Below are 24,383 nucleotides of genomic sequence, written 5' to 3'. Positions count from 1 at the left end.
TTTTGCAAGGGCGTGAACCGCTTGACTGCCTGCTCTTTGTTGTTTGGCAAGCACTGGCGTGGTTCTCTGAAAGGTAGTGGGGCGACCCCACTATTTGCTTTGTCTCTGAAGACCTTGGTGTCCTCCGTTTTTAAGATGGTGGCGTCTTGAGCCGATGGAGCGAGTTTATTATCATGCTCCTTTTGAGCAAAGACAGACTGACCCAGCGTCTCGTCAGTTACTTTGCGCTTGTTAAAGCCTTGTGGTGCTTCCTGGACGCACATGGAACTTGTGCGGGGTTGAAGAATCGTATGGCGGCTACTCTCTAGCACATTGGTCTTGAGTGTGTTAGCCTTTGATTTGTGTTCGTTGCCAGGGCACACCTCTCCTATCACCACCCAGCCCAGATCCAGGCGTTGGGCAAAGGGGGCGTCGTGTGGTCCATTGACCTGCTGCCTAACCTTGTGTACCCGGAGAACATCCCTCCCTAATAGCAGGAGTATTTCTGCTTCTGGATCCAGTTCTGGGATGTATTTGGCGATGTGGTGGAGATGTGGTTGGTGTAGCACCGCACTTGGTGTCGGGATCTCAGTGCGGTTATTCAAGATTTTCTCGCACTCTACGAGTGGGGGGAGACAGATGAGGACTTTACCATCCAGGGACTCGATCTGGAAGCCTTCGGCCCTCCTTCCGTAAGTTTTCATGTTGCCTGAGCAAGTTCTAAGGTAGTATGGGAACTGCTCACTCTCGATGTTGAACAAGTTAAAGAACTTTGGACTGACTAGCGAGCGGTTGCTCTGATCGTCCAGAATTACGTAGGCTTTGATGGCCTTGTCTTTGGCTCCCTTAGGGTACACCTTAGTGAGACAGATCTTTGAACAAGAACGGCTTGCCTGAGCTTGACCGCAAACTTCCGTACAGCTCGAGCTGACAACAGTTGTCCTGGAGTGAGCTTCTCCCTCCCCGCCGTCCTGTTGTGGGGGTGAAGGAGCGTTGTCGGTTTGCGGTGACGGGCCAGGATGCATGGCCCAGTCGTGATTAGTGCTATCACAATCCAGGCACTTCACGGCGATCGTACACTCTCTCGCACAGTGAGAGGTCGAGGAACAGCATCTAAAGCATATCCCTTTCTCCTCGAGGAGGGCCTTCTTCTCTTCGAGGGGTTTTTCCCTAAACGTTCTGCATCTTTTGAGGGGGTGGGGTTTGTTATGCAATGGACAATTCTTGCTAGAGTCGTTGTTAGTTGTAAGGACTTCAGTCTTAAGCGCTGAGACTGGTTTAGTAATGTTGGAATTATTCGAAGTGGATTTATCTGGCTTGGTGTAAATTGTACTGCTTCCTGGACCTATGAGGCTAGGATCGTTTCGCTTCTTCGCCTCCTTGCACACGAACCTGGTGAAATACTCGAAGGGAGGGAATTGACCTTCGTGTTCTTCCTTGTAATCTGAGGCAACGGACAACCACCTGTCCTGCAGCCCAAATGGAAGTTTGTCCACGAGTTGTCTAATCCCGGTTGGAGTGTCTAGGTATACTAGACCAGCTGAGTGGCCATCTTCTTTGGCGCCTTGAATCTCCGTGAGTAAATCTCCAAATTCTCTTAGCTTGGTGTGGTCCTTGGCTGACACCTTAGGAAAATTTCCCAAACGTTGGCATAGCGCCGCCTCAATAATTTCGGGGGCTCCGTAGCCCTCCTGAAGTCTCTCCCATGCTTTCTTCAATGCTAGCTCGGGTTTGTTGATGTACACTGAACGCATGCGTCTCACCTGTTCGCATGATTCTTTTCCCAGCCATTTTGCCATAAGATCCAACTCCTGGGTTGCTCTGAGCTGGACTCCGTCGATAGCGTTCGTGAAAGTGGAGTACCATGCACGGTAATTTTCAGGTTTATCGTCGAACTGGTATAGTCCTGAAGTGACGAGATCCCGTCGTGCGAAATACCGTGCTGCGGATTCGTCTGCAGGTGGCGTGCGGGCTGAGGGAACATGTCCACAGGTACATGACTGAGGGCGTACATCTGTTATGGGATTTGCTGGTCTGGACTCAGTCTTTGCCTCTCTTCTCCCCAAATCCGGTAAGTTCGGTGTCGAGAAGTACTTGTCGTGAGCCCTTGCATTCCTGGGTTCATCGCGGAGTTGCGAGGGTAAATTATCTTCCTCGGATGGACGTGATGCCGTCGGGCCTCTCCAAGACTCCTCGTGAAGTGGGACGTTATCGAATAAGTAAGGAGAGGAAGAAAGAGTCTTCCATTCCATTTGAGATTGGACATAGTCTCTTGTACGTTCCAAGCCGATCTTTTCCGAGGTAGATTTTCCGTCCTTCGGATCATGCATTTCTTCAGCGTCTTCTATTAACTCTGCTTCCACCTCGGCAGCTGCTGCTTCTCGTTCTAGCTTCAGCGCTTCTAACCGTGCCTCTACCCTCTTCCTTTCCAATTCGTTTTCGGCTTCTCTGGCAGCCGCTTCGGCTTCTCTGGCGGCCTTTTCCTTCTGGTTTTCGGCTTCTCTGGCAGCCTTTTCCTTCTGGTTTTCGGCTTCTCTGGCAGCCGCTTCGGCTTCTCTGGCAGCCTTTTCCTTCTGGTTTTCGGCTTCTCTGGCAGCCGCTTTCATCTTTACTTCTAATTCTTCTTTGGCAAAGCGCGCTCGCACCTTGGCGGCTTCTGCTTTCGCTCTTGCTTGGGTGGCCTTACTTGATGCCCTACTGCCCCTGTCGCAGGATGACGATGACTTTGACAACGACTTGATGCTGGATCGGGTTGACATGGCTGCACTTTAAACACCTGATAATGCCGCTTTTTCACTGTAACGTTCTCGCTCGGGTGTGAAGTAACGCCGAGGTAAACGTCGAGATAAACCAGAATCAATGCAAACGAGACCGCAGTAAGATTAACCATTTACTGTTCACTCTTCACATTAACGCATGGTGAAAACTGTTGAAAAACAATACAAGATTGGTACAGTGTTTGTTCCCTTCTAAATATCACATTTACATTGTGAATACTTGCAAAGGTAAAACTACAATAACTACATTACATTAAAGTGCAGCATACAGTCAGAATCTAGCTGCTCCATTGGCTGCTTTAGATACACTTCAATACAAACTATCCCGACTCTTTAACTGACGAAAAGGTAAACCTTACCGACCGTCGTTACTTTTAACAGAATCGGCGTTAACATTTTAACTCAAAATACCGATTATCTAATGACTTACAGCGTTGCTTTCACTGTGTCTTTGGTGCATAGAGAGACCCTAGTCAGCGTTATGGTGGCACATGAGAGTGACCCCCACCCTTGCGTGAATCTCAAACCGGTAATTCCCCACAAGACGCGGCGAACCCGGATGTGACGTCATCGCAGCCGCGATGTATTACAGACAAATCAATTGACTTAAACAATCCTAACTTTAACTAAAAAAATGCTAACAAATTACTATGCGAAAATATTATAAACTAAATAACTGCCATAAAGGCAGCACACTTGGTTTTACTGCTGGGTATCTCGGCAGATTTCATCCTGTATGGGCATGGTCTGGGATGATGACTATCTGGAACAGGATGGTTCATACAGCGGACGTCCCACGTTGTTTGCATATTCCTTCATTTTTCAATGAACTGTGCTGCATGCTGCAACATCTGAGCTCTTCACCTCGTCAGTCAGACTGAGCTCAGTGAACAGCTGAAGGAGATGCTACATTCTCCTCTGTCACTCATTTTAAAAAGGATTCGACACTGATGGTCTATTAAATCAGCGACCTTCGCTTCTGTTTTCAGGAGGGCAGTCGGAATGTTGTCCATTGATTATCCGTGTCGCTCCAAGTTCGCCCTGGATGGACAGACACAACTCTCTAGTTTCAACACTTCATGTCCATCACCCTTCCCTAAGGATCCTTACCAACCTCATCCATTGCCTCTACCGCTTTGTTCAGTTCGTTAAGGAGGATTAAACACTCGGTAACCTCTCGGATGCATCACATAGAGTAGACTACAACCACAAACATAATCCCAAATGTTAGCCCCAGAGACGTACGAGGGTTGCGCCAGACAACAAAGCAAGTATAGAACACACTGAACAACAAAAAATGCTGCTGTTCAGGCACATTAAAAGTTTCAATGTTATAACGCACCACAACCTAATAAACAGACTAATAACATACAACCTGTCAATGGGATAATCACAAATCGGAGCCATGAAACTGACAAATAAATTTGTAGACTTAAAAATCTACTCATGTACCATCAGGCTAATGACCATCTGAAAAATCACGTCGTGAGAGCAATGACAGCTTGATATTTCTGAGAGTAACTCGCTCCACATGCCTGTAGCTGCAAGGATGGAAAATTCCTGACCGTCAAAGCACCTTATCTGAGTACAGGTTTTCAGAGTCATTCATAACCTCAACATTATGGGTCACACTGTTTTTAACTCAACTTCATTATTGAAAGGCAGTGAGGCATCAATGGCTCAAAAACATGGAAATAACACATTTGACTCGCACTCTCCGTCACGATAACTCACAACAAAAGTACTAAAAGCGACACAAACCAACTGCCAGAGGAACTCCGCAGGTCAGGCGGCATCTATGGGAGTGAATATACAGCCGAAGTGCCGGGCCGAGACCCTGCTTCAGGACCGGAAACGAAGTGGTGAGACGCCAGAATAAAAAGGTAACAGAGGATGAGAAGGGAAGCTGGACGGTGATGGGTCAAGCCTGGTGGACGGGAAAACTAAAGGGATGGAGAGGAAGGAACCTGACTGGACTGGAGAATGGACCATAGGAGAAAGGGAAGCTGGAGAGAACCGACGAGGAAGTGATAGGCAGGTGAGAAGAGGTAAAAGGCCAGATTGAGGAATAGAATAAAACGGGGAAGGGTGATCATTCTTTCCACGGGAAGGAGAATCGAAATTCATGCCATCAGGATTGAGGCTACCCAGACAACATAGACTGTAGGTTGTTGCTCCTCCACCCTGCGGGTGGTCTCATCATGGAAGAAGAGAAATCTGCGGAACAGGAACAGGAATAGGAATCGAAGGTTTTGCCTGGGGTAAGATCTGTTTTTGGTCGATGGAGCTGAGCTGCTCGACGAAATGGTCCCCGATGAATGATGGGTCTCGCCAATGTAGAGAAAGCTGCCTTGGGAACATTGGACACACAGACTACCCCAGTGGATTCGTAGGTAGATTGTTGCCTCACCTGGAAGGGCTGTTTGGGGACAAAGACTGGTGCTGAGGTAGGAGGTGGATGGGCATGTAGCACTGTGGCCTCTTGCAGGGATAAGCGCCTGGAGGGAGATGAATAGTGAGGTTCGGAATGGAAACGGAATAACGGAGGAAGTGATCTCTGTGGGAAGTGGAGAGCGGTTGTGTGGCGGTGATGGTGAGGTGAAGATAATTTTTTTTCTACGATCTCTTTGGAAATGGCTGAATTTACAAACTATGATTTTTGGGTGTGAAACGTCATGGCGTGGTAGGTAAGAGCAACTGCATCACTGTTAAGGTGGCGGAAGACCTGGTGAGCGCCTACAGGCTGATCCCACTTTTAAAGCGATGCTACCAACAAAGATATCACTACCTCCCAACCCATCTCTCCGCTTTCTGCAGGGATAACTCCCTCCATAATCCCGTTTCATTCAGCCCTCCACACCTAACACCCTCACGGCATTTATCCCTGCAAGCCCCCAAAGTGCTACAACCACACATTCATCTCCTCTCTCACCATTAGTCCAGGCTGAAACGCGTTCCCTCCAGGTAAGGCAACATTTCACCTGTGAATCTGCTGTGGTCATCTGTTGTGTCTGGTGCCCTTGGTTCGGCCTTCTCTACATTGGTGAGACCAGTGATAAACTGGACCTCATTTCGTCGAGCACCATCGCTGCAGCGTGAAAAGCGGCGCTTCCCAGCATCCCAACACTTTAATTCTGATTCCCATTTCCGATCCGACATTGTCAGTCCATTGCTTCGTCTTGTCTCAAGACGGGGGAGCGACAACATATTTTCCATCTAGGGAGTCTCCAACCTGGTGTTATGAATGACAATAAAAAAAATCCCTCCCCCTCCCATCTTCTTCTGTTCACCTCTCTGGGGTCATGCCTATTTTCACCTGCCTATCACTTCCTAACTGCTTCTGTTTTTCCTGTACTCCACTGTCCTCTCTTAACAGATTCCTTCCGCTCTAGCCCTTCGCCTTTCACCTGGTTTCCTCTATCACCTTTCCCCTCCTCATGCCATTTTATTCTGGCGTCTCCCCCCTTACTCTCCAGACCTGAAAAAGTTCTCAGCCCGATACGTCAACCGTTTATCCATTTCCATAAATGCTGCCCGCTCTGCTGACTTCCTCCAGCATTGTGTGTGTGTGTGTGTGTGTGTGTGTGTGTGTGTGTGTGTGTGTGTGTGTGTGTGTGTGTCTGTATGTCGCATTTGGTTTCCAGCATCTGCTGAATTAGTTATATTTAAAATATATATTTGAAAATTTCAAATGGATGGGAGATGCACGGATGAATGAATCATTCAGAAATAATTCACACCGTAAGTGTTTTCAGAGATTCCGTTGTCGGAGAAAATGTGGAGGGAAGCAAATCAACTCTAATCAGAATTTCTAATTCACCCCAAAAATAAACACAAACAAGTATCACGTCTGATTTTTTGCTCCTAATAGGGGTGGATTTTATACGAACGAGAAACACACTGTAATAACACATCATCTCACGACCGGTGGTGCACCTCAAAATAACACAGAAGCTGTCACACTTTACCAATTCAGACCATTTCAGCTTCAGAAATGTTGATAAAATATCAGTAAATGTATAGAAAGTTATAATCACTGTCTCAAAGAGTAGGAGCATCAGATCCGAATGCAAACAGATGGAGACAAGATCAAAGGCCTACAGCACCACAGGCCAATAAAGCGTCTGTGATTATAAAACATTTTAGTCGGGCTTTGACTAGGACAGTAATAAAACCTCACCGAACCGGAAAAAAAATGTGTTATGTTGAATTGCCAACACATTTGAATCTTTCTCATTCATCCCCGTGCCGCTGAGAACTTGGATCAGATTCCCACATGGTGGGTGGTTCTCTTCCTGCCACTGTTGAGAGTACCGCTGCACTCAATGCGAATGGCCCATTCAGAAAGCAAATCATTTCTGGAGTGATACCTGGAATACGAGGGAGTGTTTTCCACAATTAGAAATTTCAGCCAATTTTCCAGCTGGAGTGTAGGGAAATATTTTGCAACAATAACAGTGAATGATGAGCAAATCAGCATGAGTTTCGCATGTAGAGGTTATCATTCAAGGGAAAAATTAATTGCTAACTCTCTCCACTTCTGATCTCTCTGTGAGAATTGGTATGCGTTTCTTCGTCTTACCCTTCCTCAGGTTCACAATCAGCTCTTGCGTCTTACTGATGTAGAGTGCTAGGTTTTGACTGTGACACCACTCCACTAGTTGGCATATCTCACTCCTGTACGCCCTTGCATCACCACCTGAGATTCTACCAACAATGGTTGTATCGTCAGAAAATCAGTAGATGTTATTTGAGCTATGCCTAGACACAGTCATGTGCATACGGAGCATAGTGCAGTGGGCTAAACGCACACCCCTGAGGAGTGCCAGTGTTGATCGTCAGCGAGGAGATATTATCACCAATCCACACAGATTATGGTCTTCCGGTTAGGAAGAGGGCACAGCATCAGGATAGAGGGGAGTCCATTCAAAACAGTGATGCAGAGAAATTTCTTTAGCCAGAGGGTGGTAAATCGGTGGAATTTGTTGCCTCATGCAGCTGCAGAGGCCACGTCATTGGGTATATTTAAGGCAGAGATTGTTAGATTCTTGATTTGACATGGCATCAAAGATTACTGGGAGATGGCTGGGAACTGGGGTTGAAGAGAAGACAAAAAAAGATCAGCCATAATTGAAATGGCCGAGCAGACTCGATCGGACAGTGGACCCAATTCTGCTGTTATTCTTTTGGTGTTATGATGGTATTATATGTAATTATGATATGAAGTACAGAGCAGCAAACTTAAATGAGAGGCCACCTCAGAAAAATGAATTATCACTCTGGGGAAGAACGTTAACCAGTGTAATCAGTATGTCCCTCATGGAAGCCATCCCAGTGATCTGAGCAGAGAAGGTGTTGACAAAGAAACATCGAGTGCCTCACTCAGAGTTAAAGACCACTACCCAGAAACCGAGGGAATTACAGGAAAAGCTGGTTAACACAAAAATATCAACAATACATAAAGTACAAACAAGGTAGTAAGTGCAGAAAATGCCAAGAGAATCCAGACACAATCCAACACATTCCAGGATCCTGCAGCAGTTTAACTCAATCTTGGCAAATAACATTCAACAAAATCTTGCTTTAAGATTCTCCATCACATCATAAAGGCACCATAAATTCAAGCCTGATCCAGTTTTAGAGTCAAAATTTTACAAATTATACGATAATCAATACATTATTTCAGATAGGACAGTCCATAATAACCACCCGGATAAAATATTACAGGATAAACAAGCAGGAACAGCTCCTTCAATCGATAAAACCATTCCCAACATACACATGTTCCTCAACCAGTGGAGCACCTCACCACAGGTATTGCTTGTGTCATGAGTCAGACAAACAGAAGATTTTCTCTGTCAATCAGCTTCCAAATGTTTCCACTCTGTAGTAGCCACGTCCCGCTGCTGATTCCCTTCTCCTCATCATACGTTCTTACCCTGACCATCGTCCAGAGCCCCAAACTATGCCCTGTGCAGACCCACCTCTGGTTTCTAACTCTGCTGCGTTGCACATCCAACTGACGGTTTCCCATTCTGCTTTCAGTCTTTAGAGGACAGTGTGTTTTCAAATAACCCTTTAGAAGCAGGGAAAATGACCCATAATGTGGAAATGAGCTGTGAATAAGGAGATTAACTACCAATGACATTCTCCTTCAGCCCTCTAATCTCTGGGCTGATGGAGAATGTCATTGGTAGTTAATCTCAGACAGAACTGCAGTCAACTCGACTTCTCCAGTCTGCAGGAAATTCGAGGGAAACCTCTTCACCCACAGAGTGGTGACTGTTTGGAGCCGATCACCACAGGGAGATCGAGAGATGAACAACAGGGGAGGATTTAAAAGGACTGTCATGGAACTGAATCATTGGCAGGATCAGCTGGCCTGAGTTGACGCTCTACTGTACACTAGGTGTGTTATAAATTCACTAAGTACCGATGACAAAGTTCAAAATAGAACTAATTTATTTGTCTCAGATCCAGTCCCATTAAAGGTGAATGTACAGCAGAAGAAACTCCTCCCATGCCCAGTGACCAGGGTGCAGAATTGGGTGTGGTGAGCAGGTGCAATAATTGCAGAGTTCAGCACCGACAGTCACTCTCAAAATTGCATTCAGCAATGGTGATGGACAAATATCCAGCATGCAGGTTATTGAAATTTTCTCCCAGTGTGAACCCGGTAGTGTGTCACAAGGTTAGATAACTGAGTGAATCCCTTCCCACATTTACTACAGGTGAACGGCCTCTCCCCAGTGTGAACTCTCTGGTGACTCTGTAGGTGGGATGATTGAGTGAATGTCTTCCCACAGTCTGAGCAGGTAAATGGCCTCTCCCCAGTGTGAACTCGCTGGTGTCTCTGTAGGTGGGATGACTGAGTGAATGTCTTCCCACATTCTGAGCAGGTGAATGGCCTCTCACCAGTGTGAACTCGTTGGTGACTTTGTAGGTCAAATGACTGACTGAATGTCTTCCCACAGACTGAGCAGGTGAACGGCCTCTCCCCAGTGTGAACTGATTGGTGTCTCCGTAGGCCAGATAATAAAGTGAATCCTATCCCACAGACTGGGCAAGTGATCGGCTTCTCCCCAGTGTGAAATCGCTGGTGTCTATGAAGGTCGGATGATCCATGGAATCCCTTCCCACAGTCAGAACAGGTGAACGGTCTCTCCCCCGTGTGAACTCGCTGGTGTACCTGCAGATCAAATGACCGAGTAAATCTCTTCCCACAGTCTGAGCAGGTGAACGGGCTCTCTCCTGTGTGAACTCGCAGGTGTATCACTAGTCCAGATGACTGAGTGAATCCCTTCCCACAGTCTGAGCAGGTGAACGGTCTCTCTCCTGTGTGAACTCGCAGGTGTATCACTAGTCCAGATGACTGAGTGAATCCCTTCCCACAGTCTGAGCAGGTGAATGGCCTCTCTCCAGTGTGAACTCGCTGATGTATCTTCAGTTTAGATGAGAACATGAATCCATTCCCACAGTCTGAGCAGGTGAACTGCCGCTCCCCAGTGTGAACTCGCTGGTGAGTCATTAGGTCAGATGATCGACTGAATCCTTCCCCACAAATTCAGCAGATGACCAGCCTCTGGCCAGTGTGAACTGACTGGTGTGTCCACAGGTGGGAAGACCGACTGAATCCCTTCTCACACACAGGTGAAATAGCCTTGTCCCAGTGTGAACTTGCTGATGTACCTTCAGTTGAAATGACCGAGTGAATCCATTCCCACTGTCTGAGCAGGTGAATGTCCTCTCCCGTGTAAAATGACGTGCATGCCAGACGGTCAGATGACAGAGTGAATCCCTGCCCACAATCTGAGCAGCAAGGCTGGTTGAATGAATCCCTTGCTCCACTTCTTAAATATCTGGACAGAGACAGCAAAACTGGTGTGTTGTGTTTGAGATTCCCGTAGATGAATTCCTTCAAATTTCTAACCTGTAAAAAGATTTACAAAATCCATCAATGGATGAAAGACAACATTACAGATGAGATCACTTCAGTTGCTCACGTGTGATCTGTTACAGTGAGGTTCAACCCAAGTTGGAAAGAGAAATCATCTTCTGACTGGGCACAGTGCTGGTATCTGGAATGACCATCAAATTCCCTGATGCTCTTCCTGTCTCTGTAAGAACAGGGCATTTCTGCCGACTCCAATCTGTGACCTGGCTCAGTTGACTCTCTCCACTGGTATTATTCCCTGCTCCCACTGAGCTGTATGGGTGCTTGGCCCCACAGTAACTGAAATACTCTCACGCAAATAGCCTTTGTTGACGTACAGCTGGGATTTTCTTTTATGTACTGTTAATTTAAAGTGCCACAGTTTAAACACCATGTAAGTATCTCCTACTCGGATGGTTGGTCTGCACAGCTGTTAAAAGGAATTCAAGTGAATGTTGTTATTATTTAAGGTTCTTGTCATAGACATGGAAAAGTACAACACAGAAACAGGCCCTTTGGCCCATCTAGTTTGTGTTGAACTATTTAAACTGTCTACTCCCGTACACGTACCATCCAGGTACCTACACAAACCTCTTAGATGTTGCAAATGTTAGGGTTAATTTGCGACTGCCAGTTCAGGTCAGCGTGATATTAGCAGACAGAAATACAAGGGAGGGAGCGAAACAAGGGATCCTTTGTTTCGAAACTGCTAGTGTCACGTGATTCAGTAAAACAGGGAACTCGTGAAGAAATGGCATCGGACCAAGGACACAAGTGTCCAGCATTACCAAATATGTGTAGCGAGGGTTGGGCTAAGGGAAAGGGGTATAAATAAGAAAAGAATGTAAGGGGAGGCCAGAACGCGCCTTCCCCAGCGGGGGTCTTGTCTCCTCGCTGTGCCAGTTACGCTTCTGCATTAAAGCCAAGTTTTGTAATATTCCGGTGTTGGTTGTCTCTCTTCCTAAACGAACACAGGGCAGAATTTAAAGCCCAACAATTGGTGACCCCAACGTGGGGAGGGAAGAGACAACAGGCTGGCGGATCCGACAGCAGACAACTTGCGGCCGCACCCCGACTAAGGTCAGGAAGTGCCTGTTATATCAAAGACTTCCACTAGATAGTTAAATTACTGAGTTAGAATCTTGTCTGCCGACGGATCCTCACCAACCCCAAATTACCTCGGGAAAGATTATTCCCGGTGCAGAATCGTGACTGGTAAGTACTAACTTTGTCTTGTTTTGGTAAGTACTAACTTTGTCTTGTTTGTTTGTAGAAGAATCCTCCGCCACCCACGAGGGGCATAAAAGTCTTCTGAGTGAGGGTACCCGCCGCCCAGAGGGGCATAAAAGTCTCAGGAGTGAGGAGGATAAAAGTGTTGCCAGGTACACCACAGTGCACAGAGATACTGACGGCGCCTACCTTAGACTGGTTGTTAAGAGGAGAAATCTCCCACGCGAAGGTCAGGTTTTGAAAGGTGACTGTCCCACATTTGATTTTCTCCGTGCACTGGGGAGCTATGGAACACTTCAACTTTAAGTTACCGAAACTCAGACATTTGTGTGTTGAGTAACAGAGTATATGAGAGTTTTTAGAAATATGGTAAAATTGATAACTGTGCTTGTCTGGAAGCTAAAGATAATGAAAAGAAAAGTATCTCTGATTTCAAATCATTGTTAAAGGAAGCAGAGAAGGAAAAATTTCCAGAAAATGATTTATTGAAACAGTTGCGGGAAGCTATTGTTGAGGCAGAAAAGTGTGCCTCTGTTGCTCAGCAACTACTTAATGATAAACGGTGGGAGGGCAGTGGTGTGCCTCCTGGGATGATGTTTGGTGGGGAACGGGGTGGACCAGACGGAAAGCTGACCAGGAGCCTGATAGAACTCCGGGCGTTGGCCAACGAGCTGAAAGAGCAGTCCGGGGTAAACAACCCAGTGGTAGATTGGCTGAATAAGACCTTTGGTAAGTGGGGAGCGTTCCTGGGACAGTTGGCGTTAGGACTGTCTATTTCAATTGCTATTTTTATCACGTGTTGTTGTTGTTGCATACCCTGTATCAGGACCCTAGTCGTCCGGACTATAGATCGAGCTTTGACTGGAAAGGATGGACCTCCACCGGCGTACCAGGCACCCTTGTTCCCGGTGGAAGGGGAGATCGAGGCCCTCCCGAAAGCGGATGCGCTATGGGAGGACACGGATTGGAATGGACCATGGCAAAGGGGGGATTGTGAATTTGTTCTTGAATAAGTTTTCAGAAATGTTGCGTGCTACTTGTAAAAATTGCTGATGCTTAGGGAACCCCTACCCATACTTTGTGACCCTAGGTCGGACAAATCAGGAAATGCAAAAAGGGAGGACATACCAAAGAGTGCCGGGGGGACGCTCGCCTCCCTGCCTGGTCCCGACAGCCACGGAAAAGCTTGTAAGGGATGTGGCCTCAGGGAGGCCAAGGGAGGGAATGTTAGGGTTAATTTGCGACTGCCAGTTCAGGTCAGTGTGATATTAGCAGACAGAAATACAAGGGAGGGAGCGAAACAAGGGATCCTTTGTTTCGAAACTGCTAGTGTCACGTGATTCAGTAAAACAGGGAACTCGTGAAGAAATGGCATCGGACCAAGGACACAAGTGTCCAGCATTACCAAATATGTGTAGCGAGGGTTGGTCTAAGGGAAAGGGGTATAAATAAGAAAAGAATGTAAGGGGAGGCCAGAACGCGCCTTCCCCAGTGGGGGTCTTGTCTCCTCGCTGTGCCAGTTACGCTTCTGCATTAAAGCCAAGTTTTGTAATATTCCGGTGTTGGTTGTCTCTCTTCCTAAACGAACACAGGGCAGAATTTCAAGCCCAACACAAATGAGCTCACATGCACCTGTTGGGCTGTTTGTTCATTCCTCACCGGGATGACAGTCTGCGTGAAGAAGTTTCCCCTCATGTCCCCCTTAATCTTTCACCTTTCAGCCTTAACCCATGGCCTCTGGTTTTAGTCCCACTCCATCTCAGTGGAAAAAGCCAGCTTGAATTTAACCTGTCTTTTACCCTCATAATTGTGGTATACCTCCATCAAATCTCCCCTTAATCTTCTACCTTCCAAGGAATAAAGTACTGACCTGTTCAATCTCTTCTTACAACCCAAGTCCTCCAGACCTGGCAACATCCTTGTGAATTTTCTCTGAACTCTTTCAACCTCTTTTACATCTTTCCTGTAGATTGGAGACCAAAACTGCACACAATACTCCAAATTAGGCCTCACAAATGTCTTGTACAAAGCCAACATGACATCCATCTGCTGTACTCAGTACTTTGGTTCATGAAGGCCAATGTGACAAAAATCTTTCATTCCGTCCCTATCGAACTGTAAAACCACTTTCAGTGAGATATAGACCTGTATTCCCAGATTCCTTTCCTCTACAAGATTCCTCAGTGCCCGACCAGTCACTGTGTAAGACCTGCCCTGGTAGGTCCTACCAAAGTGCAACTTCTCGCACTTGTCTTCATTAAACTCCATTTTCCATTTCTCAAACCATCTTTCCACCTGGTCGAGATCACACTGCAAGCCATGATAGTCTTCCTCGCCGTCCACTACACCTCAATCTTGGTTTCATCCACAAATTTGCTGATCCAGCTGACCATGTTAACATCCAGATTACTGATATAGATGACAAACAACAACAGTTCCATCACTGATCCCTCTGGCACACCACTAGTCACAGGCTTCCATTCAGAGAGGCAACCATCTGCTACCACACTCTGGCTTCTCCCAAAGACAGTGTCTGATCCAATTTACTATCTCATCTTGAATGCTGAATGTCTAAAACTTCTTGACCAACCTCCAATGTGAGACTTTGTCAAGAGCCTTGCTAAAGTCCATGTAGACAACATCAGCAGCCTCGCCTTCATCCACTTTCCTGATAACTTCCTCAAGAAACTCTATTATTGGTTAGACATGACCTACCATGCACAAAGACATGCTCTCTATCCTTAATCAGTCCCATCTATCCAAATACTTATGTATCCGGTTCCTGCACATACGTTCGAATAACTTCCCCCCTACTGATGTCAAGCTCACCAATGTACAATTTCTTAGTTTATTTTCAGAGCCTTTCTTGAACAGTGGTACAATATTGGCTATCCTCCAATTCTCCAGTGCCTCACCGGTTACTAAGGGCAATTTAAATATCTGTGCTTGGGCCCCAACAATTTCTGCACTTATCTTCCGCAGATTCCCGGGGAACAACTTGTCAGGCCCTGCGGATTTACTATGGTAATTTGCCTTAGGACAGCAAACACCTCCACCTCTGTAATCTGTACAGTGTCCATGAAGTTGATGCTGCTTTGCCTCACTTCTACAGACAGTGTGTCCATCTCCCGAGTAAATACGAATGCAGAAAAAATCTCCCCCATCTATTTTGTCTCCTCATATGGATTACCATTAAGATCCTGCAGAGGATTAATTTTCTTCCTTGCAATCTTTTTGCTCTTAACATATCTGCAGAATCCCTGAGGGTTCTCCTTCACCTTGTCTGCTGGGGCAAACTCTTCCCTTCTTTTATTTCTTTCATAAGTGTTCACTTGAATTTCCTGTACTTCATAAGTACCCCATTTGTTCCTATCTGCCTGTACCTGGTATGCACCTCCTTTTTATTGATCTGGGAGTTGAAAGCCAAAGGGGTGATAGAGCTGCATGGTGAGAGGTGGGGCATGGGGGGGGGGATAAACTAAAGTTGCAGGGGGAATGACAGAACAGATAGTGGAGGGGTTTTGGAGACAGATATTGTTCAGACCTCAGACAAGGTCAGGAATGAAAAACGTTAAGCATGGTGTAGTGAATATGCTGAGCCCTATATATCTCAATGCAAGGAGCAGCGTAGAAAAGGAGGATGTGTTCAGGACATGGATCAATACCTGGAATTATGACACTAGGATATGGCAACTGTGGACTGGGACAGGCTCCTTTATGGCAAAGGTGTGCTTGGTAAGTGGGAGGCCTTCAAAGTGAAATTTTGAAAGTGTAAAGTGGGTATGTGCTTCTCAGAATAAAAGGTAAAGATAGAAACTGTAGGGAACCTTGGATTTCAAGAAATATTGAGACCCTGGTGAAGCACAAAATGGAGTTGTATAACAGTGATAGGCAGGTAGGTTCTTATGGAGTATAAGAAATGCCAGAGAACAAATAAGATATAAATCAGGATGACTACAAGAAGGCATGAGGTTGTTGTTGCAGAAAAGATGAAGGATAATCCTCAGGAATTCTAGAGATAGATTAAGAGCAAAAGGATTGCAAGGCACAAAGTTGATCCTCTGGAAGACCGGAATGGCAATCCACGTGAAGAACCAAAGCAGATGGGGGAGATGTTAAATATGTTTTCATCTCTATTTACTCAGGAGATGGACACAGGGTCTATGGGAGTGTGGAAAAGGACATGACATGGTGCTCCCTCGGACCCTACAGGAGACAAGTGCAGAAATTGTCGGGCCCCTAGCAGAGATAACCAAATCATCCTTAGTGAACGGGGGGTGGGGGGAGGGTGGTTATCAGAGGGTTGTAGTATAGCCAAAGTTATTTCACTGTTCAACATTGAACATTGGAATCCACAGCATATTCCAAACCATTCAGCCCACAATGTTGTGCCAACCATGCAACTTACTCTAGAAACTGCCTAGAGTTTCCCTCGCGCAGAGCCCTCTATTTTCTAAGCTCCATGTACCTGTCTAAGAGGCTGTTTAAAGACCCTATTGTATCTGCCTCAACCACCGCTGCTGGCAGTGCATTCCACCCACATACCACTCTCTATGCAAAAACTTACCCCTGACTTTCCCTCGGTATCTATTTCCAATGCCCCCTCCTGTTAGCCATTTCAGCCCTGGGAAAAGCCTCTGACTACCCACACGATCAATGCCCCTCATCATCTTATGCACCTAAACAAGGCTCTAAGCATAAACAAGGAAACTATACATTGTTTTGAGGATTTGTTGGAAGTATGCAAAATTATGAAGGTACAGATAGGGTAAATGCAGCAGGTTTTTTCCACTGAGGTTGGGTGGGACGACAACCAGAGGTCATGGGTAAGTGGCGAAGGTGAAAATTTAACAGCAACATGTGGGAAAGCTCTTCACTGAATCGACTGTGAGAGTGTGGAATGAGATGCCAGCACACTGGTGCATGTGAGCTCGATTTCACCATTTAAAAGAAGTTTGGACAGGCAGCTGGATGGTAGGGGTATGGAGGGCTATTGTCCCAGTGCAGGTCATTGCATCTGACAGCTTAAATGTTTTCAGCATTGTCTAGATGGGACACATGGTCTGTTTCTGCACTGAACTTCTCCAGGTTTCTATGACAGAGAAGCTGGACAAAATTGATTGGAAGGGGAAACTGGTAGGAATGTCGATGGAGCAGCAATGGCTGGAGTTTCCGGGAACAATTTGGGAGGTGCATGGTAGATACATCCCAATGAAGCATTAGAATGGCAGGAGGACACAACAATGGCTGAAAGGAGAAGCCAAAGCCAACATAAAAGCCAAAGAGAGGGTAAATAATAGAGCAAAAAATATTGGGAAGCTGTTACAAATTAACAGGTCTGAACAACATCTGTCTGGTGTCAAGAAATCCTCTCCCTCAATTTCGCAAAAACTAAAGAGCTGGTTGTGGATTACAGAAGGAATGGAGACAGGGTAATCCCCTTTGCTGTTGAGAGGGTGAAAAGCTGTACCGAGGAAGAAGGGCCCAAAGGATATTGAGGACCCAATTCACGACAACCACAAACTGTTCCTGCTGCTACCATCCAGGAAACGGTACCACAGCAAAAGGACCAGCTGACTCTGGGACATCATCTTCCACCAGGCCATCAGACTGATTAATTGATTTCTATGTTATATTGACTGTCCTAAGTGCAATCTATTTATTATGAATTACTACAAATTACACATTGCACATTTAGATGGAGACGTAACCAAAAGATTTCTACTCCTCATGCATATGAAGGATGTATGTAATAAATTCAACTCAATTCACCCTTTCCACTATCTGTTCTCTCATTCTGGCTGCCATTCCCCCTACAACTTATTTTAACCACATCACCCCCTCCCCCTCGACACTAGCTGTAGTAAGCCTTACCACAAAGGTATTAGTCCCCTTCTTGTTCTGTTCCCCTAACTAACGAATCCTCTATCAACCCTTTGAATGACCTCTGCCAGGTAATCCACCTCCCCCCCCACCAGTTTCTAAAGTGGTCTACCTGTTGTTGTGGGGTTGACCACAAGAGTACTCTGTGATGGCTGTTTAACCTCATTCCCCTTCCTGACTCTCACCCAGTTTCCTGTGTCCTGCACCTTGTGTGTAACTCACCTCACTTCATGTCATATCTATCACCCCCTCCAACTCCTGGATGATCTGGAATTCATCCATTTCAAGTTCCAACTCCTTAAAGTGCAGGGTTACAAGCTGCAGCTGGATGCACATCTTGTAGGTGAGGGCATCAGGGACACTGGAGGACTCCCCACCTTCCCACCAATGTCCCCTCTAACTTGTAATGACCAGTGTGCACATGTAGCCAGTATTGTGCATTTTTGTAATCCAGTGTCAACATGTGCACAGTGAATTTTATATAGAGAGGTATTCATTTTAACAGCTAGCAAATCACTGTTGAAAAGAACTTTGATCTCCTCTGGGTCTGATCAAGTTCACCTGCACTCTCACACAACCTGTGTAACAGGCCTGTAACGGGTAATGAAGGATTTTCTCACCAGAGCTTTTGCACTTTGTCCATATGTGGTTTGCTTGCTAAATTACACTTCAAATAGTCACATTTCAAAGTATCACTCCACTTTTTCCCACTTGTAAATTCTCCAGCAACTTTTGCATCTCCACAATAGACACAGATAATACCAGTTTCTGTATTGTACATAAATATTTCCCCGAACCCTCCCCTAGGTGAACTCATGGTGAACTCATTGATGGCAATGCCAATGAATGTGAAGGGAAGGGCAGTAGTCTGTCTCATTCGAGACATCTGGCACATTTGTGATGTGAAAGCTAATCGTTGCCCAGGGCAAAAAGCTGTTTGATATAATTACCTTCCCAGAAAGAATGAGTAAAAACATGTTCTCACGGGCAGAAAAGTTCAGACCAGCAGGAGGTGGAACAAAGCAACACAGACAAAATGCTGGAGGAACTCAGCAGGCCAGGCAGCATCTATGGAAAAGAGTACTAATGCTGAGTTCCGCCGGCATTTTGTGTGTGTTGCTTGGATTTCCAGCATCTGCAGATTTTCTCCTGTTTGGGATTGGAGGTAAAACAAATGTGATTTTGTCAAAAGCTTATGTAAAAGATTGTTGTGCCCTATCTCCGAGTTCCCAATCCTTACATTTAGATAGCTGGAGCTCAGCTCTGTCTGAGAGATCCATCGGTTCCCATTCCCTCATCAGCCAGAAGCTCCCAGGGGCCCGAATACGGATCGTGGGGCTGAGAAAGAGGGACGAGAGCAGGATTGTGCCGGGATTGAGTGTCATAGAGACTGGACTCACTGCAATTGTCCCTCAGTCGGTGTTGTAAAGGCTGACCCAGAGAATCGTTCTTATCTGCGCCGAGTTTCCGAGGCCTTTTGTGAACTGCGCATGCGCAACATTCGGGAACATCGGCATTTCTGACGCCTGCGCATTCAATCGGGGCTTCAGCGCAGGCGTCAAAGATGCCGAATTTTTCTAACGCAGCGCTTTCTGGGTAATCACGGTGCCATTAAAAGTTTCTGCAGGCACCAGTTACATGTCCATATCAATTTTTTTGTGTATAGAAAACTCAACAGCTCTTTTAACACAGAAAGCAGCCCCCATAATGAATACAATTAATATCTGCAAACTTTCTGCGTGTTTAATGCCAAAGTAGAATCTTCTTAAAAAGGCAGATATGAAACACAAGAGATTCTGCTGTTGCTGGAATATATCTGCAAACTTTCTGCGTGTTTAATGCCAAAGTAGAATCTTCTTAAAAAGGCAGATATGAAACACAAGAGATTCTGCTGTTGCTGGAAATGTAGACACATACACATAAAATGCAGGAGGAACTCTGCAATGCATGCAGCAGCTAAGCAGAGGAGTACACAGTCCAGGCATGCTAAATGTTGTCTATTTATTCCTCTCCACATTTGCTTCCTGATCTGTTGATTTCCACCAGTATTTTGCAGAAATAAACCACCTTTTGTTTCGATCAACCAGTTTCCAAATGTTTCTGATCTTTCATTTGTAGCCACATCCTGTTGGTCTGATTCCTCGTCTTCCTCCTCCTTGTAAACTCCAGGCCCCATCTCTTTCCGGAGCCCCAAAGCCCTGACTCAGGCTGGCAACTCTTTGGTTTCTGACTCTGCACCATCGAAGATTCACTCCTTGCTCTGCTGTTAGACATTAGAGGTGAATTGCAACAGCCCAGCTGTCTGAGGCACAGTCCTTTAAAATTAGTGAAAATCACCCAAAACGTTGAAAAGAGCAAGGCTGACAAGTGAAGTCAGACCCAAAACAAAAGCAAAAGACTGTGTACAAGGAAGCCAAAGCTAATGGGAAGATAGAGGATTGCAGGCTTTTAACAACTTGCAGAAGAAATCTAGGAAAGTCATTCAGAAGGAACTGATGAATGATGCGAGTAAGCATGGGACTAATATCAAAGTGGATACTAAAAGCTTTTTTAAGTATACAAAAGGTAAAAGAGAGTCAAGGGTAGATATAGGACCAATACAGAATGATGCTGGAGATATTGTAATGAGAAATGCCGAGATGGCAGTGGAACAGAATAAGTAGTTTGCATCAGTCTTCACAGTGGATGTCTACAGTATATCAGACATTCAAGAGTATCAGGGAAGTGACAATTACGACTGAGGAGGTGCTTAGGAAGATAATGGTCTGAGTGTAGATAAATCTCCTGGACCTGATGGAATGCACCCTCGGGTTCTGAAGGAAGTAACTGGAGAGACTGCGAGGCCTTAACGATGATCTTTCAAGAAATGACAGATTCTGGCATTGTACCGGACGACTGGTAAATTGCAAATCTTATCCGCAATTTAAGAAGGGAGGGAGGCAGAAGAAAGGAAGCTATAGTCCTGTTCGCCTGGCATCAGTGGTTGGGAAGTTGTTGGAAGTGATTTTTAGGGATGGGATTATGGAGTATCTGCGACACATGACAAGAGATGCCAAAGCCAGCATGGATTCCTGAGAGGAAAACCCTGCCTGAGAAACCTACTGCAAATTTTAAAGGAAATTACAAGCCAGGTAGACAAAGGACATGAAATAGATATAGTGTACTTGGATTTTCAGAAATCCTTTGACAAGGTGCCGCACATGGGGCTGCTTAGCAGGATAAGAGGTCATGGAATTACAGGGAAGTTACTCGCGTGGTTGAACATTGCTAGGTCAGCAGAAAACAGAGAGTGGGAATAAATGTATCGTGTTCTGTCTGGCTGCCAGTTACCAGTGGAGTTCCACAGGGGTCAGTTTTGGGATCGCTGCTTTTTACGATGTATGTCTATGATTTGGACTACAGCATTAATGGATTTGTGGCTAAAATTGCCGATGATACAAAGATAGGCGGAGGAGCGGGTAGTGTGGAGGAAACAGAAAGTCTGCAGAGAGACTCAGATAGTTTAGGGGAACGGGCAAAGAAATGGCAAGTGAAATATAAAGTTGGAAAATGGATGGTCATGCACTTTGGTGGAAGAAATAAACGGGCAGAGTATTATTATTTTTTTAAAATTTTTTTTATTAGTTTTTCAAAACATTTTACAAAATTAAAAACCCCAAATCCCAATGGGGAGCATTAATACAGTGCAAGATTAAGCATACAATAACAATATGCTACAAAGGAAGAGAATTTAACAAAAAAACACCTAAATTACAGACAAGTGAGCTTAGTGTCCTCCCCAAGCCCCACAACACAGGAAAAAAAAACAACAACAACTCCAGACCAACCACCACAGAGTATAAAGAGTATAAGTCCGGACAGTCAAACTCCCAGACTGTAAATACACTTAGTAACAGAGGATAATAATGCCTACTACCAGAAAAAAAGGGAGCTGAAAGCAAGGGACCGAAAAGAAGAAAAAAAAAGGAAAAAAAAAACCCTAGTCAAGAGGAAGGTTATGAAAGTACTCGTTAAAACGTCCCCAGACCTTATGGAACTTTAGATCCGAATTAAGAACTGAATAATGAATTTTTTCGAGGTCCAAGCAGGCCATAATGTCGTTAAACCATTGCGCATGAGTGGGCGCGGCAACATCTCTCCATCTAAGGAGGATCAAGCGTCTCGCCAGGAGAGAGGCAAAGGATAGTATTCGGCATTTGGTCGGACCCAGACATAAATCTGTCCCGCCCCAAAAACCGAACAGAGCAATTAAGGGGTTAGGTTCTAGGTGCTGATTCAGAATACCCGATAATGTAGTGAAAACATCTTTCCAGAATTTCTCCAAGCTAGGACAGAACCAGTACATGTGGATGAGAGAGGCCACGCCCCTCTTGCATTTATCACAGAGCGGACTAATGCCAGGGTAGAATCGAGATAGTTTAGATTTAGACATATGGGCTCTATGAACAATCTTAAACTGTAAGAGACAATGGCGAGCACAAAGAGAGGTTGAGTTAACCGATTTGAGAACTGAGTCCCAGCTCTCCTCGGATAAGGAGATATTTAAATCCTGCTCCCAGGCCATTTTAATTTTATCCACAGGGGCCCGTCGTAAGGCTGCTAGTTTATCTCGGATAATTGAAATTAAACCTTTACCTAGTGAATTAATGGAAAGAAATAGGTCCATAGCATTTTTCACAGGCATTTCAGGAAAGTTAGGAATTAAAGGAGCAGTAAAGTGTCGGATTTGGAGATATCTGAAAAAGTGAGCGTTAGGCACGTTGAACTTAATGGAGAGCTGCTGAAAAGAAGCGAAGCGATTATCAATGAAGAGCTCTTCAAAATGTCTAATGCCCTTCCTGTACCAAACATGGAATGCTGAATCGTACGTAGTAGGTAAAAAAAAAGGTGATAATGTGCGACAGGGCTAGAAAAGGAAAACCCCTGGAAACCATAGCATTTCCTGAACTGAGCCCATATACGCAAAGTGTGTCTAACCAGAGGATTAGCTATTGATCTGGGCAGACTGCTAGGGAGTGCAGAGCCAAGAAGTTCAGATATAGATAATTCTTTAGTCGAGCTCAACTCCATTGCCACCCAGTTAGGGCACTCGGGTTGACCGTGGAAGAAAGACCAGAAGGCAGCACAACGTATATTAGCTGCCCAGTAATATAAGCGAAAGTTAGGTAAAGCCATGCCACCCTCTTTTTTAGATTTTTGGAGGTGGATTTTATTAATTCTAGAGCGCTTATTCTGCCACAGATATGACAAAATAATAGAGTCTAAGGAATCAAAAAAAGATTTAGGGATAAAAATTGGGATAGATTGAAATAAGTATAATAATTTGGGGAGAACATACATTTTAACAACATTAATACGACCTACCAAGGACATAGATACAGGTGACCATTGTACCAGACTCTGTTTTATAGCATATGAAAGATTAACAAAGTTTTCACGAAAGAGATCTTTAAAATTCCTTGTGACTGTAATTCCAAGATAAGTAAATTGATTATGGACTACTTTAAAAGGGAGATCACGAAATATTAGTTCTTGTGCTTCTTTATTAATTGGGAAAAGTTCACTCTTATGTAATTTGAGTTTATAGCCAGAGATCTGGCTAAACTGGTCAAGAAGTGAAAACATTAGAGGTAAGGATGTAGACGGATTTGAGAGAAAGAGTAGTAAGTCATCAGCATAGAGAGAAACTTTATGCTCAACACCCCCTCTCCAAATCCCGGTCAATTCAGGACAATTTCGAAATGCTATCGCCAGAGGTTCTATAGCCAAATCAAAGAGAAAGGGACTTAAGGGGCATCCCTGACGGGTGCCACCTTTGAGATTAAATACTTGGGATTTCTGAAAATTAGTTAGAACAGAAGCAGTAGGACACAGGTACAGCAATTGGATCCAAGAGATGAAACTTTGGCCGAGGTCAAATTTTTCTAAGACTGCAAAAAGGTAGTTCCACTCTATACGGTCAAATGCTTTCTCCGCATCAAGGAAGATAACACATTCAGGAGTCCCAGTTGGAACTGAGTATAAAATATTAAATAGACGCCGAATGTTAAAAAAGGGTGACGGTTTTTAATAAAGCCTGTTTGGTCATCAGAGATAATGGAGGGAATAACGGCTTCTAATCTATGAGCCACCACCCAGTATAAGAGAGTATGAATTTAAGTCTGGTAGTGAGGGGGAAAAAAAAACGTTCAAAAAAGTTAACATCATCAAAGTTGGGGGCATACAGGTTTGCTAGTGCAACTTTAGTGTTATATAGTTTACCAGAAACAATAATAAAACGGCCATTTGTATCAGATATTTTATTATTGAATTCAAAAGGAATATTTGAGTTAATAAGAATGGAAACTCCCCTAGCTTTAGCGGCAAAGGATGAATGAAAATGCTGTCCAGCCCACTTTGACAGAAGCCGGGAGTTATCAAAACAACGAATATGAGTTTCTTGGAGGAAAGCAATGTCAGCTTTGAGTTGTTTAATATGTGAGAATACCTTCCTCCTTTTAACAGGGTGGTTCAGTCCCTTTACATTCCAGCTCACGAATTTAAGTGCACTAGCCATTATCAATTACTAATGCATAAAAGGC

The 24,383-nt window shown here is 44.9% G+C and overlaps 1 protein-coding gene across 3 annotated transcripts in view; it reads right to left on the bottom strand.

Annotated features, from left to right (window-relative positions):
* Nucleotides 1–19,287, bottom strand: part of LOC140722251 (uncharacterized) — a 29,385-nt gene extending 10,098 nt beyond the window's left edge. The window contains exons 1-2 of one of the 3 annotated variants that reach the window (XM_073037037.1): nt 19,203–19,287; nt 9,201–10,686 (exon numbers count right to left, since the gene is read on the bottom strand). In XM_073037037.1, coding sequence (XP_072893138.1) covers nt 9,403–10,284 — 882 coding nt within the window. In that variant the 5' untranslated portion in view covers nt 10,285–10,686; nt 19,203–19,287 and the 3' untranslated portion in view covers nt 9,201–9,402. The other 2 variants (XM_073037036.1, XR_012097567.1) reach the window with 2 other exon arrangements.
* Between the last annotated feature and the right edge of the window lie 5,096 nt (nt 19,288–24,383).

This window comes from Hemitrygon akajei, unplaced genomic scaffold (assembly GCF_048418815.1).
Source record: "Hemitrygon akajei unplaced genomic scaffold, sHemAka1.3 Scf000073, whole genome shotgun sequence".
Classification (NCBI taxonomy): Eukaryota; Metazoa; Chordata; class Chondrichthyes; order Myliobatiformes; family Dasyatidae; genus Hemitrygon; species Hemitrygon akajei.
Note: the sequence above shows the minus strand (reverse complement) of the source record. Positions and strands in the feature narration are given on the sequence as shown.